At 47.8% G+C, this 15800-nt stretch overlaps 1 protein-coding gene across 1 annotated transcript in view; it reads right to left on the bottom strand.

Annotated features, from left to right (window-relative positions):
• The window catches only part of ITFG1 (integrin alpha FG-GAP repeat containing 1), a 164429-nt gene that overhangs the window by 123770 nt on the left and 24859 nt on the right, over positions 1-15800 (bottom strand). The window contains exon 6 of the mRNA XM_066583997.1: positions 13105-13199. Within this exon, the coding sequence (XP_066440094.1) occupies positions 13105-13199 (95 nt within the window). The remainder of the gene's footprint in view (positions 1-13104; positions 13200-15800) is intronic.

Below are 15800 nucleotides of genomic sequence, written 5' to 3'. Positions count from 1 at the left end.
ATATAACTACTATAATACTGCCCCTATGTACAAGAATATAACTACTATAATACTGCCCCCTATGTACAGGAATATAACTACTATAATACTGCCCCCTATGTACAGGAATATAACTACTATAATACTGCCCCCTATGTACAGGAATATAACTACTATAATATTGCCCCCTATGTACAAGAATATAACTACTATAATACTGCCCCTATGTACAAGAATATAACTACTATAATACTGCCTCCTATGTACAAGAATATAACTACTATAATACTGCCCTTATGTATAAAAGGAAGTTTGACTACATATTTCCCCCCGCACAGATCTGGCTGTAGTATAACGGTAGGTTTTGTGGATGATTGATATGGAATTCCTAACATATGTCTGTAAATATTTCATAAGCCTCGGCTCGCACTCCTCGGTGATAACTCATGCAGACCTGCAAGCAAATCAATAAGTTTCGGCGTAAACCTGCAGTAAAGGAGTATAGATAGGCTACAGAGGGGCAGGTAGAAGCTCCCGGCCCCCGACCACTGCCTGCTGTATCTACTACTGCAGGCCTCCTATGTGCAAGCTGCCCCCGCTACGGCTACACCACTGTACAGCCATCACCTTTTAAAGGGGCAATCTGATTTAGATAACCTCTTTAAATGTCTTCACTTTTAAAGGGCATCAAGGACAATGTGGCATCTGATAACCGTTGCCATCCTTATACCCAGCTAGGCATGGAGATCCAGAACTGCTGGCACGCGGCTCGGCGATAACTGCATTTATTCCGGTATGAAGCCTTCGGAGATGAGACGTAATCTAATCAAACATGGCGGTGATGAATTCTCTCCAGGGGATAACTGCATTAGGTCTCTCTAGGAGTCAGGGATCAGTCAGCCCTTCCCATCTCACATCTTACTATCAGGAGGCCGCGCTGCATGCTTAATCCACCACTGCTGGCAGCATAGGGATTATTTACAGCCAGTGACAGCGGCGGGCAGCCACAGACCAAATGTAATCAAAGAAGCCCCTGGATGGCAGTAAATACAACCGATCTGTCCCCCTACAGGCAAAACCTACATAGAATGTAGAGTAACATTGCAAACGGTCTTCAGCTTGCATTGATTTGGTCATACTCCAGTCACATCCGAAGCTGCATTCAAAATGGCTTTCACTTACTCCCCTACCCTGTAAAACTAGAAGTCTTGTGGGAGCTTATGTCCTGCAGGCTGGAGGAGAAGGTATTTGTGCAGACACTGAGCCAGCAGGAGTCAGGTGAGAAGTGCGAGACCCTGCAGCTGAGGAAGCAGCAGAAAACTAAATACAGCTTTGGTTGTGACTAGAGTATAAGATACAATGTAACTGAAGATTGCTTCAAGGGGTTTACTACTGATGACTCATCCTCGGGATAGGGCATCAATAGGTGAGTAACTGGGGTCCGCTGTTTAGAATATGGGGCTCGCTGACCATGGGGATAGAGCGGAAAGCTGACAGCTCTATCCCCATTGCAGCAGCTTGGGTTGGTATTGCAGAAGCCGCTCCCATCAATGCAGGCTGCTGCACCAACTCCGCTTGCATTAGCAGCGTGCCCGATGGCTGATTGGCGGGGATCCTGACCGATGACCTGTCCTGAGGATACGTCATCAATAGTAGCAGTAAAGTCCTGGAAAACCCCTGAACCCCTCGGCGATCGGACGATTGTATGCCTTAAGGACCAGGCGAGTTTCATTATCGCACTGCAAGAGCCGTAAGTCGCTAAAAGTCGTATGAGGGCTGCTTGTTTTTGTGGGACAAGTTGTATCTTTCACTGGCCGCACCCCGGGGGCCGTGGGATGGGCTGGAAAACTTTTTTTATTTAATTTTTTTTTTTTTTTTAGAAGGGGACTGGGGTGGTGGGGTGGAAGAGAGGGGGGGAGGGGGAGATGGAACCCCCCCCACACACTTTCCCAGAAATTCCACCATTGTTTTGGGGTTTTATTTTAACAGCATTGAAGGGTCAGTAAAACTAACATCAACACTTTGTCTGATGAGAACAATTAGGCCGGCTGCATAGAACAGATATTAGCTGCGGACTCCGCGGTCGGCGTCCGGACCACAGATCCACAATAAATACAGGGCAGGGATATAAGTGATTGTTAGCGATTGTAGGAGGGGGGCGTGATGTACAGAAGCCCCTCCTAGTAGTAACCGCAGGCGTTAGGGCTTTGGCATCAGCTCCACGGAACAGACCGACCGACGACGCGTTTCTGCGCGGTCCAACGCACCTTTCCCAAGGCAACCCTAGTTTTTACAATTATGTTTACGACGTTCTTCGTGTGATATAGATAATATTACAAGCGTAGTGATATCTACTATGTGCGGCTTTTATAAACATTTTTTTGTATTTTAGCAAGGTTTTGTGTTGAAAAATGTGTTTTGCTCTTGTTCAAACTAGATTTTTTTTATTTCAATTAAGGTTTATTGAACTTTTTGAGCTCATTTTTTAGTCCCTGAAAGAGATTTGAAGATCATTCAATCGCCAGGATAATACACTGCATTACTCATGTAGTGCATTCTACTAGGATAATACACTGCATTACTCATGTAGTGCATTCTACCAGGATAATACACTGCATTACTCATGTAGGGCATTCCACTAGGATAATACACTGCATTACTCATGTTGTACATTCTACTAGGATAATACACTGCATTACTCATGTAGTGCATTCTACTAGGATAATACACTGCACTACTCATGTAGTGCATTCTACTAGGATAATACACTGCATTACTCATGTAGTGCATTCTACCAGGATAATACACTGCATTACTCATGTAGGGCATTCCACTAGGATAATACACTGCATTACTCATGTTGTACATTCTACTAGGATAATACACTGCATTACTCATGTAGTGCATTCTACTAGGATAATACACTGCATTACTCATGTAGTGCATTCTACTAGGATAATACACTGCATTACTCATGTAGTGCATTCTACTAGGATAATACACTGCATTACTCATGTAGTGTATTCTGCTAGGATAATACACTGCATTACTCATGTAGTGCATTCCACTAGGATAATACACTGCATTACTCATGTTGTACATTCTACTAGGATAATACACTGCATTACTCATGTAGTGCATTCTCCTAGGATAATACACTGCATTACTCATGTAGGGCATTCTACTAGGATAATACACTGCATTACTCATGTAGTGCATTCTACTAGTATAATACACTGCATTACTCAAGTAGTGCATTCTACTAGGATAATACACTGCATTATTCATGTAGCGCATTCTACTAGGATAATACACTGCATTACTCATGTAGCGCATTCTACTAGGATAATACACTGCATTACTCATGTAGCGCATTCTACTAGGATAATACACTGCATTACTCATGTAGGGCATTCTACTAGGATAATACACTGCATTACTCATGTAGTGAATTCTACTAGGATAATACTCTGCATTACTCGTGTAGTGCATTCCACTAGGATAATACACTGCATTACTCATGTAGTGCATTCTACTAGGATAATACACTGCATTACTCATGTAGTAGATTCTACTAGGATAATACACTGCATTACTCATGTAGTGCATTCTACTAGGATAATACACTGCATTACTCATGTAGTGCATTCTACTAGGATAATACACTGCATTACTCATGTAGGGCATTCTACTAGGATAATACACTGCATTACTCATGTAGTGAATTCTACTAGGATAATACACTGCATTACTCATGTAGTAGATTCTACTAGGATAATACACTGCATTACTCATGTAGTAGATTCTACTAGGATAATACACTGCATTACTCATGTAGTAGATTCTACTAGGATAATACACTGCATTACTCATGTAGTGAATTCTACTAGGATAATACACTGCATTACTCATGTAGGGCATTCTACTAGGATAATACACTGCATTACTCATGTATTAGCCTATGACAGCAATATACTAGACTGCGCCCAAGTCGGGGTCTAACAGGTGAATGCGGACCCTTCTACACAGACTGATGGGCTCAACCATATCGCTCAGCACACATGCACACACGAATCTGAACGCCCCATCAAGAATTTGTCCACTTCTCGTTAGTCTTCAGTTTCTGCATGCACAAAACTGAATGACGGATCAGTCTGTGTAAACAGGCAGTCGCTCACTTATGAACGACTGCCTGTTTATTGTGAATGGAGATGGGCAGACTGTAAAGACCCCCCGGTCCGCTCCACATCCATTGACAGAGCGATGCTTGCTCCTGTGTAAAAGCACAGGAACTACTATCGCTGGGCAACCTGTTAGACATCTGCGCCCGACAGACCGTCCCATGTAAAAGGGCTCACATGGCAGACATGGAGGGCTTTGTCAGGCCTCCAGCTGTCTCGCAACCCATTGGTATCTTGCAATCACACTGTCGGTCACCGATGGGTGAGCCCCCTCGCTGTCATCTGCTTACCGGCTGCAGGTGCCATTGGTTGTGGCATGCAGGGGGTTAATCTGCCAGGATCTGAGGTCTCTCCTGGTTAGAGCAGGAGCCTCGCTGTCAGTAGTCAGGCAATCCACTGCCTTAACAAGATGTATGTGCAGGTTGAAAGCCCATTAGTCACCACTGTAAGAAGGCACACTGGCCGTCACTACGGGGTTAATTGTTTGCGGAGTTACATTAGATATGAGTGGCAACCGCTAATTGTTACAATAATGTCACTCAGGACAGTGACTACCCAGCTTTCCAGAGACCCTGAGATGCAAATCAAGTCTGCATTAGGAGATACATTTCCCTCTGCTCCTCTCTCGTATCCATTTATACTGCAGTTCTTGCATTTTATTCATGAAGCAGGAAGCCCAGGATGACCTGCAGGAAGACGACTGACAACTATCCAGAGCGGTTTGTACTGCTGGAAGACAGAAGGAAGCGCTAATGAATCCGAAGCCGGTGGAGAAGAATCCTGGGAACGCGGCTCATCAATGATTAAACAGCCCTCGATACAACGCGGAGCGCGAGCGCTGCAGGCGGGGACATACCGCGTCTAGAACAAGGTCACAACACCCCAGCTAACCCAAATCTGGGGTCGCAGAGGACCAGGACGCATATCTTAAAAAGTACTTCACAGCGTCCAAGGAAATCTCAGAGCGACGCACTCAACTAAGTAGGCGAATCGCTACACGGAGAGATTGATTGCCCGCGTGTAGAGAACGCCGGGGATGGTCAACGAGACCAGAGCTGCAATACCAGATACAACCCACGGGTATGGGTGGCGCTGTGCTTGGAAGAAGGCAGCCATGTTCTTAAAACCCTGGAGAACCCCTTTAAGAGGGACATGCACAGTAGCCAAATGTTCCGGAAAGTCAAGATAAGGCCGGCTGCACACGAACAAGCCGGACTCAGCATGTGGGAGCCGCAGCGCATTCTGCACCTTTGACACGGGCCGATAAAGCGCCCAGCATGCCGTCCGCCTGAGCAATGAATGAAAACGTGTTCGCTTCTCATTCGTCATTCGGTTTCTGCATGCAGAAAACGGAACAACTTATCGGCTGTGTAAACAGGCAGTCCTCCATCTACGAACCACTGCCTGTTCACTGTGACTGGAGGCGGGCGGGTGTGAATGATCCCCGGGCCGCACCGCCTCCAATCACTAGCGATGATCGGTCCCGTGTAAAAGCAGAGGAACGATTCATTGGACGACTGGTTTGACATCAGCGTGCGACGGGTCATCCCGCGTAAAATGGCCTTACTAGCTGGAAACCATCAGCAATCAGGCTTGCTGCGGCCGATAAATCTGATTGCCACTTATTACTAATTGCCGTTGCTGGTGCGAATGATACCGGATCTGTATTAGTACATACAGCTAGACAGTCTGACTTATTTACACACTGAATGACCCCTTTATCAGAGCCCCCGGCCCTCTCGCAATTGGCGCTGCCCTGTATGGTAATTCTCCCCCGTGACCCCGGAGTGCGGCATAAAGTCACGGGACAAGTTTTCTGTGGATCAGTTTCAGTGTGAATCCACATTAGATGGAAAATCCAGCGATCGGAGCGACTTCCAGCGAGGCCGGTCATCGGTGCTGGACTAGCGGGGGCTCACTGCCCACTGCGGGGGATTTGTAACAGGGTGGAGAGTACACTGAGAATGGCGCGATCGAGGAAAACACCCAGCAGAAGGGGATCCTGCGGACGGAAACAACTCATCCCTGAAAGGGGTCAGAGGAGGATGTCAGGAATCGTTCTGACCAACAGGCTGCATAGTCAGCTGAATACAACGCTGGAGCTCCAACTAACGTGTCTGAACGCACAACTCGCCGTTCCTCCGCACGGATGGTATAACAGCGGGCGACCAGTTCCAGCGCCGTTGTGACTAAGGTGCAAGGTCCACACGTGGATTTTAATGATAAAATCCGCGTGTTTCTTCTGCGCGGGAAATCCGCAGCTCCAGAAGCCCACAGGGGTGCACTAGCATCAGCAGGGCTAATAAATGCATGCGCATGTGATTTTTTTTCCCCCCGGTGTGCAGGTTGCACGGTTGGGAAGAAATCGCAGCATGCTCAATTTTCCTGCGGATCTCCCGCATGAACGGCTCCAGCGCCTTCCAGTGAAGTCAATGGAAGCCGTCCGGATGTGCGGCACACACGCAGCTGTCATTGAGCTGTGCTGCGGAACCGTGGGAGAGCAGGAGATTTAACAAAAAAAAAGTGGGCATGCGCGCAGCACACTGCTGGCGTGCCGAGCACATCCACTGCGCAGAAGAAAGAAGATCCGGCCGCGATGGAGGGGAGACTCCAGCGGGTAAAAGAGCGCAACAAAATTGTATCACTGAGCAGCGGGAAAACATCCCCTGGTCAGATGGATCCAGATTTCTGTTGCTGATGGGAGGTCAGAATTTGGTGCAAGCAGCATGAATCAATGACCCCTTCCTGTCAGCCGGTCAGAACATATCAGTACCGCCATCGAATCTGCAGCAACTACTAGAAGCTTCCTGTCCGTGGGGGCCGATATTCCTGCAGGACGATGTCATCATCTTGCTGCTGTTCTACCAGATGGGGGTCGTTGGGGGTATACAGCACCTGCTTTGGGTATTAAAGCGTTAATAAGCCGAGCTGCAGGGGGTGATTAGGACTTAATAAGCCAATCAGTGGCATCACAATCAGAATGAGTCACTAATGCATAAATGTGCTAAACCAGGGACAATAAGAAGCAGCAGGTAACCTACTTGATGACTGTTTCCAGGTAACGGAAAATATTTTTCTACTTTGTGTAAAAGAAAAACAAAGTAAACATATAGCGTTACACAACAGCAGAGAGGAGGATACATTATGTTACAAGGATACCACATTGTACTTAATGAGGACTATGTCAGCGAACGGTAATGGAAGGCGGGGCTACAATTTAAAGGGGAACACCACCCATTATCAGTCTGATGCGTTGCCATCTGATATGCTACAAGTGAAATGAATGAAGGTCTCTGCAGTGCTCCTGCTTCACGTTGGGTACCAGTGGAAGGGGTTAAAAGTCAATGGATAAAGCCAAGTATGCGAGCTGGGATGATGGGGGTGGTAGTGTGACCTTAGGAGGGGGCGCCGAGGAACAGAAGAGATCGGGATTTAAAAAAAAATATTTAGGAAGTGAAAAGCGTCGCGCTCCCCGCTGATCAGACTGACTAGAAGAAAATCGTATCCGCGGCGCGAGGTGCTAATTTTCTGCTCCCTGCACACAGTCATTAAGAGCGAGAAGTTAACGGACGTCCGTGAATCCCCTTCACCCCGATCCTCCTGAGTGCGACGCGTTTCATTGTTCTCCGGAGTCACCGATACTTCAGATCAAATTACATTTTGATTTCCGTAAATGAGTCTGAATGAAGCGTCTGGAGCGGTGGACGCGCGCCCCGGCAAAGCCCGGACGGGAATTTCCTTCTAATCTGACAATCCGACTTGTTCTGTCGCCATGGGCAACAGAAAGTGCCAATTTGTGATCAGCAGGTATTTAAAACTCATTATTTTTATGTCTGGCGCGATGCGGGTGAGCTGCCATTGTAGGAGAGTAAATATAATAGAAGCGAGGATTTAACCCACACGGGGCGGGGGGGACGTGTCCGGGCGGCTCGGCGCCAAGGTCTTAAAGGGGACGCGCAGGACCACGGTGGAGTCTTGTTGGAGCCCTCGAATAAGAAACCGAAGTGCGTTCAGATGAGGAGCGGACGCGTCACTGAAGAGAACTGTTACATCATACGGCAAGTACACGTATGTTATATGTTCAACCAGCGAACACGTCTGATCACATCCATAGCATACACTAAACACCGAGCAGGCGCACAACACATGTGGAGAAAACAAGGTGCAGCTCCTCCTACCCCAAGGGGGCACAGTCGTTTCTGGTCTGAGGACTAGCGCCATATGTATGGCACTGCTGCCCCCACCCCCCCACCACCACACACAGACAGACACAATAGCGCCAAATAGACGGGGCCTCAGCCATACCATCACCAGCCATGCAATGCCTCTCCAATGTAATGGCACGATCTTCATATAATGGCGCCAGCCTCATGGAGCGCCCCCCATATAACGGCGCCAGTTACATGGTATTCTCCCCATATAACAGTGCCAGTTACATGGTATTCTCCATATATAACAGCGCCAGCCACACGGGCCGCTCCCCATATAACGGCGCCAGCCACACGGGCCGCTCCCCATATAACGGCGCCAGCCACACGGGCCGCTCCCCATATAACGGCGCCAGCCACACGGGCCGCTCCCCATATAACGGCGCCAGCCACACGGGCAACGCCCCATATATTAGCGCCAGCCACATGGTATTCTCCCCCTATAACGGTGCCAGCCACATGGCGCGCTCCCCATATAATGGCACCAGGCATGTGTAATTCTCCCCATATATGGGCGACAGGCACACGGGGTGCTCCCCAAATAATGCCAGGCACATGGTATTCTCCCTATATAACGGCGCCAGGTATGTGGGGTGCTCCCCATATAACAGCGCCAGCCATGCGGCGTGCTCCCCATATAACAGCCCCAGCCACATGGTGTGCTTCCCATATAATGGCGCGAGGCACATGGGCGCTCCCCACATAATGGCGCCAGGCACACGGGGCGCTCCCCATTACAACATTAGTCACACAGCATGCTCCCCATTACAGTTCTAGGGGTGGAGGCGTTGGGGTGGGGGGCGTTGAGACTTCTGTACCTCCGCAGTACCCTATATACTTTGATTCCACTCCATAAGGCCAAATAAGCATGAACACATAATTTGCTTTTGTCGCATCAGCAAAAAACGGACGCCTTTTCCCTCAGTGCGCGGCTCAGCGGGACACCAGTCTGTCCGCTTCTCACGGCTGTCTGCCACAGAATGTCCACAAAAGAAACACGGAGCAGGTCCCAATACAGGAAATACGGACGGCACCCAAATGGCGACCGTGTGCGGTCCGTTTTATGTTGCATCCCTGATGACCTGCATGGGAGGGTGTTGTCCGCATATCGGGGCAGAACGCGGCTCGCTGGATATCGCTCCAATGTGAATTACGTGTTCCGGTGAAGAACCGCGTGTGTGAATCGGCGCGCTGACTCAGACGGCACAAAGACCTGTTCTGGATCTACGGACACAAGGATGTTTGAGGGGATTTTCATCGGCACTTCGTAAGGCCTAATTCTCTCATCTCTCCCTGGCCGCGAGGGCCGGAGCGTCACACGACCTGCAGGTCTTATTGGATACATATAATGTATTGTGGAACTTTCAGGACTTTTTTTGGAGGTTCGGGAGAAAAAACCCATCAATTCTACCATATTTTTTTTCTTACATTGTTAGGGCTTATTCAACCATCCGTATATCGGCCGGGTTTTCACGCCCGGCCGATATACGCTGTCTCTGTAGGGGGAGGAGGCGGGCTGGGCTGGGAGCAATGCAATGAGCTCCAGCCCTCTCTCCACTATTTTAAATGGGAGAGGGTGGAGGCGGAACTTAGCTCCACCCCTCTGATTGCAGGAGCTCATTGGGCTGCTCCCGGCCCATCCCACCTTCTTGCCCTGCGGAGAGGGACAGCGTATATCTGCAGGGCATGAAAACTCGGCCGATATACGGATGGCTGAATAAGCCGTTAGTCTGGCAGCATAAATGGCCCGATGAGTCGGTAGGATTACAACAATACAAATATTATTTTACACCATAAAAACCCTTTTCTTGGTAAATATATCTTTCTTTTGCATTATTGCATTTCCAGGTACCACAGCTGTTTGCCTGATGAGCTGTAGTTTCTATTGGTATCACTCTGGTCACATATGGCTTTACTGATCACTTTTATTGAGTTTTTTGGGCGCTGAAACGAGAAAAACCCAAAAACTTTTTGGCTCTTTTTTTTTTTTTTTCTTAACTATTTTTAAACAAAGTGGGAGAATTTTTTTTATTTCCCATTTTCTTTTTTATGTCCCTGTAGGGGACTTGAACCTGCGATCGCTATGATAATACACTGAAGTACTTCTGTGTACTGCGCTGTATTATCACTAATAATAGTGATCACAAGCCATGGCAGACCAGGTCGCTGATGTCTGGTATTCGATTGTCATGGCAACCCATCATCCCTCTGCGATTATAGCGAAGGGCCAATGACGCCCCAGAGGGAGCACCCTCCCTCTCTGAATACTTTACATGGCATGATCAACATTGAATGAGTCATGTAAAGGGTTAACAGCAGGGATCAGTACTCTCCCTTGCAGCAGGAGCCCCGCTGTCAGTCACAGCCCGTCAGCTTCTGAGCCCACGCCATTCATAGGACATAAGCTTACATCCATTTGCAGGAACTGTTTCCCACCCAGGATGTAAGTTTATGTCCCGTGCTGGGTAGGGGTTAAAACTGGGGTATATAACGTCCTATATAATAACCGATCCAGGATGATATGAGCTGGTATTATATACACATCTGTCTCACTGTAGTCTGTGTCAGCAGGTACCTAGCAGGAAGCGCACACGCAGCACAAGAGGAGACGAGCCGCCCGATCTGCTCCGCCGGCCGCGCACACAGGACATTGATTGCGGCTGTAAAATCTAATGTTTGTAATAAAGCTGCCAGCGGGACGGCGAGCGATCCGGAGATGTAAATGATGGGAACATGATTTCTATAATTAACTTGTACTCGTCTTCGGTTCCTGCATCACCCGGGGAACACGGCGAGCGCCAGCAGCCGCAACGTATCTCTCCAGTAACGAACTGATAAGATGCAGAGCGGGAGGCGGCGATCAATGATTTCTTCTGGAGCGAAGGAATGTTATGGGACGGCATCGTACCACAAGGCGGAAAACGGACAAGGCGGATGACTGGCAGAGCGCAGAACTGGTCACAGATGCGACATTCCGTCCCCCGATCTGACCATAAAGACCTGCGGCAGTAAAGGGTTACTCCCAACTAAGGCCGGCGGCACATGGCATGCGGGAGTCCACAGCGTAATCCGTCTCTGACCGCGTCTGGCGATCCTCTGTACTCAATCTCCTGTATTGCAGATGACCGCGGACGCTCGCCGTTGGTCATGCGCAATACAATTTTTCTTTAATCTCTATTTTTCCCGCGCCGTCGCTAGGCGATGACGTAGGTACCCGTGGCCTGCCCGCAGTGTCACTTGTGGATGAGCTGTGGGTCGGACGGCTGACATCCCGCTGACGAATAGAACATGCTGCGATTTTAAATACGCTCGCAGATATCGTAATCGCTGTCCGCTCATACGAATGGTCTATTCCTTTAATGGGTGCCGAATACTGCGGATCGTCGGCACGAATGACGACCGCAGATCCCGCAATTTAAATCCGGTCGTGCGAAGTCGGCCTATTAAAGGGGTTGTCTGTTGCTGGGATAAGCCATCCCTTTAGGATCTGTGCAGGTCTGACCTCTGGGACCCCCACCGATCCCGGGATCCCCTTTACTATAGGGCACTCTTACATGGAATGACTGTCCAGCGATCATCGCTCCCTGAGCCTTTACACAAACGCGTTATCCCACACGGATGATGGCGGAGCGGCCGGAGATCTCTCCCCACCTCCATTCACCGTAAACAGGCCGTCATAGATGAATGTCCACCCATGTTTAAACGGGTGTCAGTCGATTCTCACCCGCTCGCCCTGTTGGGTCCCGTGTTTATATCGGGTGACAATCGTCCGTGATTGCTCATTGAGCGATTTTTCAGGCGACTTTTGGCCTCTGTAGATGGGTTCTCTGCGTGGCGGTGCCCGGCCTACCCGGTGCGGCTCCTGCAGGCGACTCTACCCGAGTGTATGGGACAGCTGGGCTGTCGGGGGGCGCTGTGCAGGGAAGGCTTAGAAGACAAGCATTCACTGATATGTGAATGTATCAGCAAACTATTGTTCAGGCTGCAGGAGCGATCGAGCGATCTCTGTCATAGTTCACTCGTGCGAATGATTCATCGCTCCATGTATAAGGAGCCCAAGGCGTGCTGCCCCTGTATTCTCGGGGGTGGTGGGGGTCCGAGGGGTCCGATCTGATCATATAGTGCGAGCAATATGTCATTACGTTACAAGACGGGACACGCATGTGGAAGGGGCGCGCTATATGTACACTGCATGTAAGACTTGTGGAGGACTGTGCTGGCAGCTAGCGTGTGAAATCATATGTACATATACTATAAATACACAAACACCTACAAACTACACCACATACCCACTATACAAAATATACCCACTATACATAATATACCCACTATATATAATATACCCACTATACATAATATACCCACTATACATAATATACCCACTATATATAATATACCCACTATACATAATATACCCACTATACATAATATACCCACTATATATAATATACCCACTATATATAATATACCCACTATACATAATATACCATACTAGGCAACCCACTACATATACAATATGTATCTTATCTGTACACCATGTTGTGTGCGTGTGGCAAATAATGTATCTATAGTCAATATGTGGTATAATATGTATATATAGTGAACATATAATAATGGTATGTAATTATATATATATTATATAGTGTATCTGTCTGTATGGTCGGTATGTAATACAGCATGTATAATATATAGTGTGTATGTATGTATGTATGTATGTATGTATGGTGATAGCTTACCGGCGGTGAAGTCTCCGGTGAGGTCTATGAAGGCATGAGAATGGGGCACAACCATGGGGCGTGTTTTACCCAGGCTGCTCGTCACCGTCAGATCCCTGCGGGAGAAGAAGGAAAGTCTCTAGTTTGGTCAAAGTAAGAACAACATATGGCTTTTATACAACATACAATGTATCAGGGAGGAGGCGCTCCTCATATCTACTCCACCCAACAACCCCTCACCACTGTCAGGACCTCCGCTTGCCCCGCACAGAAATAGAGCATGCCGCGGTTTGTTTGTCGCGCGAGATTTCGCACGGCCGTCTGCATAGGATTGCATTTGTTAACGCAATCCTATGGCAGCTTCCAGCGGCGGAAATCCCACCGCGGAATTTCCGCCCGTCTGCAGGGGGGCCAATGGCAGAGAAACTTTTGTCAACTAAACACATCAGAAGCAGAAACGTCTCTGCTGTGCTGATGGTTTGTTACAATGTATCAGCGCAGGAAACGTGTATCGCTCTGGAGTCCACAGAGGATTGTCTAGACTGGATACAAATGTAACAATCTCCTAACTGGAAGGTCAGTCTCTGCATATAAGCAAAACTGTTGCCATTCATTGACAGCAAGCAGGGGTTTTGAAAATGGTGCAGAACCGAACCACAAAGTATATTATAACACTGGAGAAACGTTCACTTCTTAATGATCCAGAATTATTTGCCTAACTGATGTCGTGGAACCCGTGGGTCAATACAACGCCACTGCGCCAATGTACGGGCGTTAATGCATGCGCAGTTGTACAGGTCAGCGCCGCCCCGCGCTGCCCGATCCCACGCTGACTGCCGCATTTTTAAAAACGCCGGATATAATTAAATAAAAAGGCTTTCTGGCGCTCCCCGGGCGGCTCTTCCCACAGACGCAGCATAATACCTCTATAATGAGCCGCTAACGAGCCGCTGCTTACATCCCCTCCTAGGAAGCGGAATCCCCTCCCGGCGACACACATTCTCTCTCGGAGACGCCGCCGCATGAACGGATTTGATTTATGCTCCGTGTATGGACGACTTCAAAAAGCGCCTCGTGCAGTAAATGTCCCATCAATCTGCGGGAAGAAAGCTTCAGGACGCGACCGGGAGAACAACAAAGCTGCGCGAAGAGCCGCGCCAAAGATGGAACAGGCGGAACCCGTCACAAAAACGTACAGCGCTCGCTCTGCATGAAACGTCAGGACGGGCGATCACTGGAGCCTGCGAACATAAAACGAGGAAGAAATGACAGCGAGGAGAGGGATCGGCAATGGCAGGGCGGCCACCATCCAAACGGACGGCAGAGGAGGGGGGTGCGGACATTCATGCCCTTAGGAAAGCTGGGTGACAAGTGCCATTATACTTAGCATAGGGGATGTCCACCATCTGCTGCAGACCTCTGACAGCTATGTAGCAATGTATCAGTACACTATTGGCATTCAGGAATGCAGAAAGCTGGGTGACAACCATCTATGGGAGCCATATTTAATACGGCAGCAATCAAAACATGTGACTGGGTAGATGAGACCTTCAGGAGTCTGGGAATGTTGGGTGACCCTTAATACATTATAGCAGTCACCCAAATTCTTCCCTGCTGTGTATTAACTAAGCAGATTTTTCAGTGTCTGGATGCTAAATGTGTAGACGATTTAGGCAGCTGAGCAACTAGGGAGATTTGCCATTCAGGAGCCTTAGAAAGCTGGGAGACAGTTGCACGAAATGTAATATGGATCATTCTAGATCCCAGGAAGCCTGTGGAATTGGCAAACTGCTTAGTAACACAGCAAGAAAGAAGCAGGGCATATATAACTATGCAGATCTGCCATTCAGGAACTGTAGAAAGATGGGTGTCAACTTCATGAGCTTTAGTAAAGAGTGCATTAGACTTCAGAAAGACTGCAGAATGGGAAAGCCATTTGTTTCTTTCTTGCATTTAACAAGGCAGATTCACCATTCAGGAGCCTTGGAAAGCTGAGTAGGAACTGCATGAGATATAACAAAGCATTCTGGATGTAAGGAAGACTTCCGAATGGGAAAATGGATTCATTATTTATATATATATATATATATATATACATATACACACACACACACACACACTTTACATCTTTCTTGCATCTTACTTGGCCAATTTGCCATTCAGAATCTTTAGAAAGCTGGATGACAAGTGTGAGCAGTACAACAGATGATATTAGCCATCAGGAAGACTGATGAGTGAAAAAACCTATAGTTAGACTGCAAGAGAGACTCAGGGCGAGTACAACTATGCAGATCTGCATTCAGGAACCTTAGCAAGCTGGGTGAGAAGTGTATGAGAAGTAACATGGAGTATATTAGATGCCAGCGGAATGCAAAAACTGCTTAGACAGACAGCAATAAAGAAGCAGGGCATGCATAACAAGGGAGATCTGCCATTCAGGAGCCTTAGAAAGATGGATGGCAATTATGGGAGCTATAGCACAGAGTCTACTAGACATCAGAAACACTGCTGAATAGGAAAACCGTTCCATTATATACACCTTGTTTCTTTATTGCATTTAACAAAGGATTTTTGCCATTCAGGAGCCTTAAAAAGCTGGGTGATAACTGTATGAGATGCAACATGAAGTATTCTAGATGTGAGGAGGACTGATGAATGGAAAAACTGTTTTGTTATATATGCTTTCCTTTTTATTGCCTGTAACTACGGTAGGTCAA

Source organism: Eleutherodactylus coqui, chromosome 11 (assembly GCF_035609145.1).
Source record: "Eleutherodactylus coqui strain aEleCoq1 chromosome 11, aEleCoq1.hap1, whole genome shotgun sequence".
Lineage (NCBI taxonomy): Eukaryota > Metazoa > Chordata > Amphibia > Anura > Eleutherodactylidae > Eleutherodactylus > Eleutherodactylus coqui.
The sequence above is the reverse complement of the archived record's forward strand: the minus strand, read 5'-3'. Positions and strand labels throughout refer to the sequence as shown.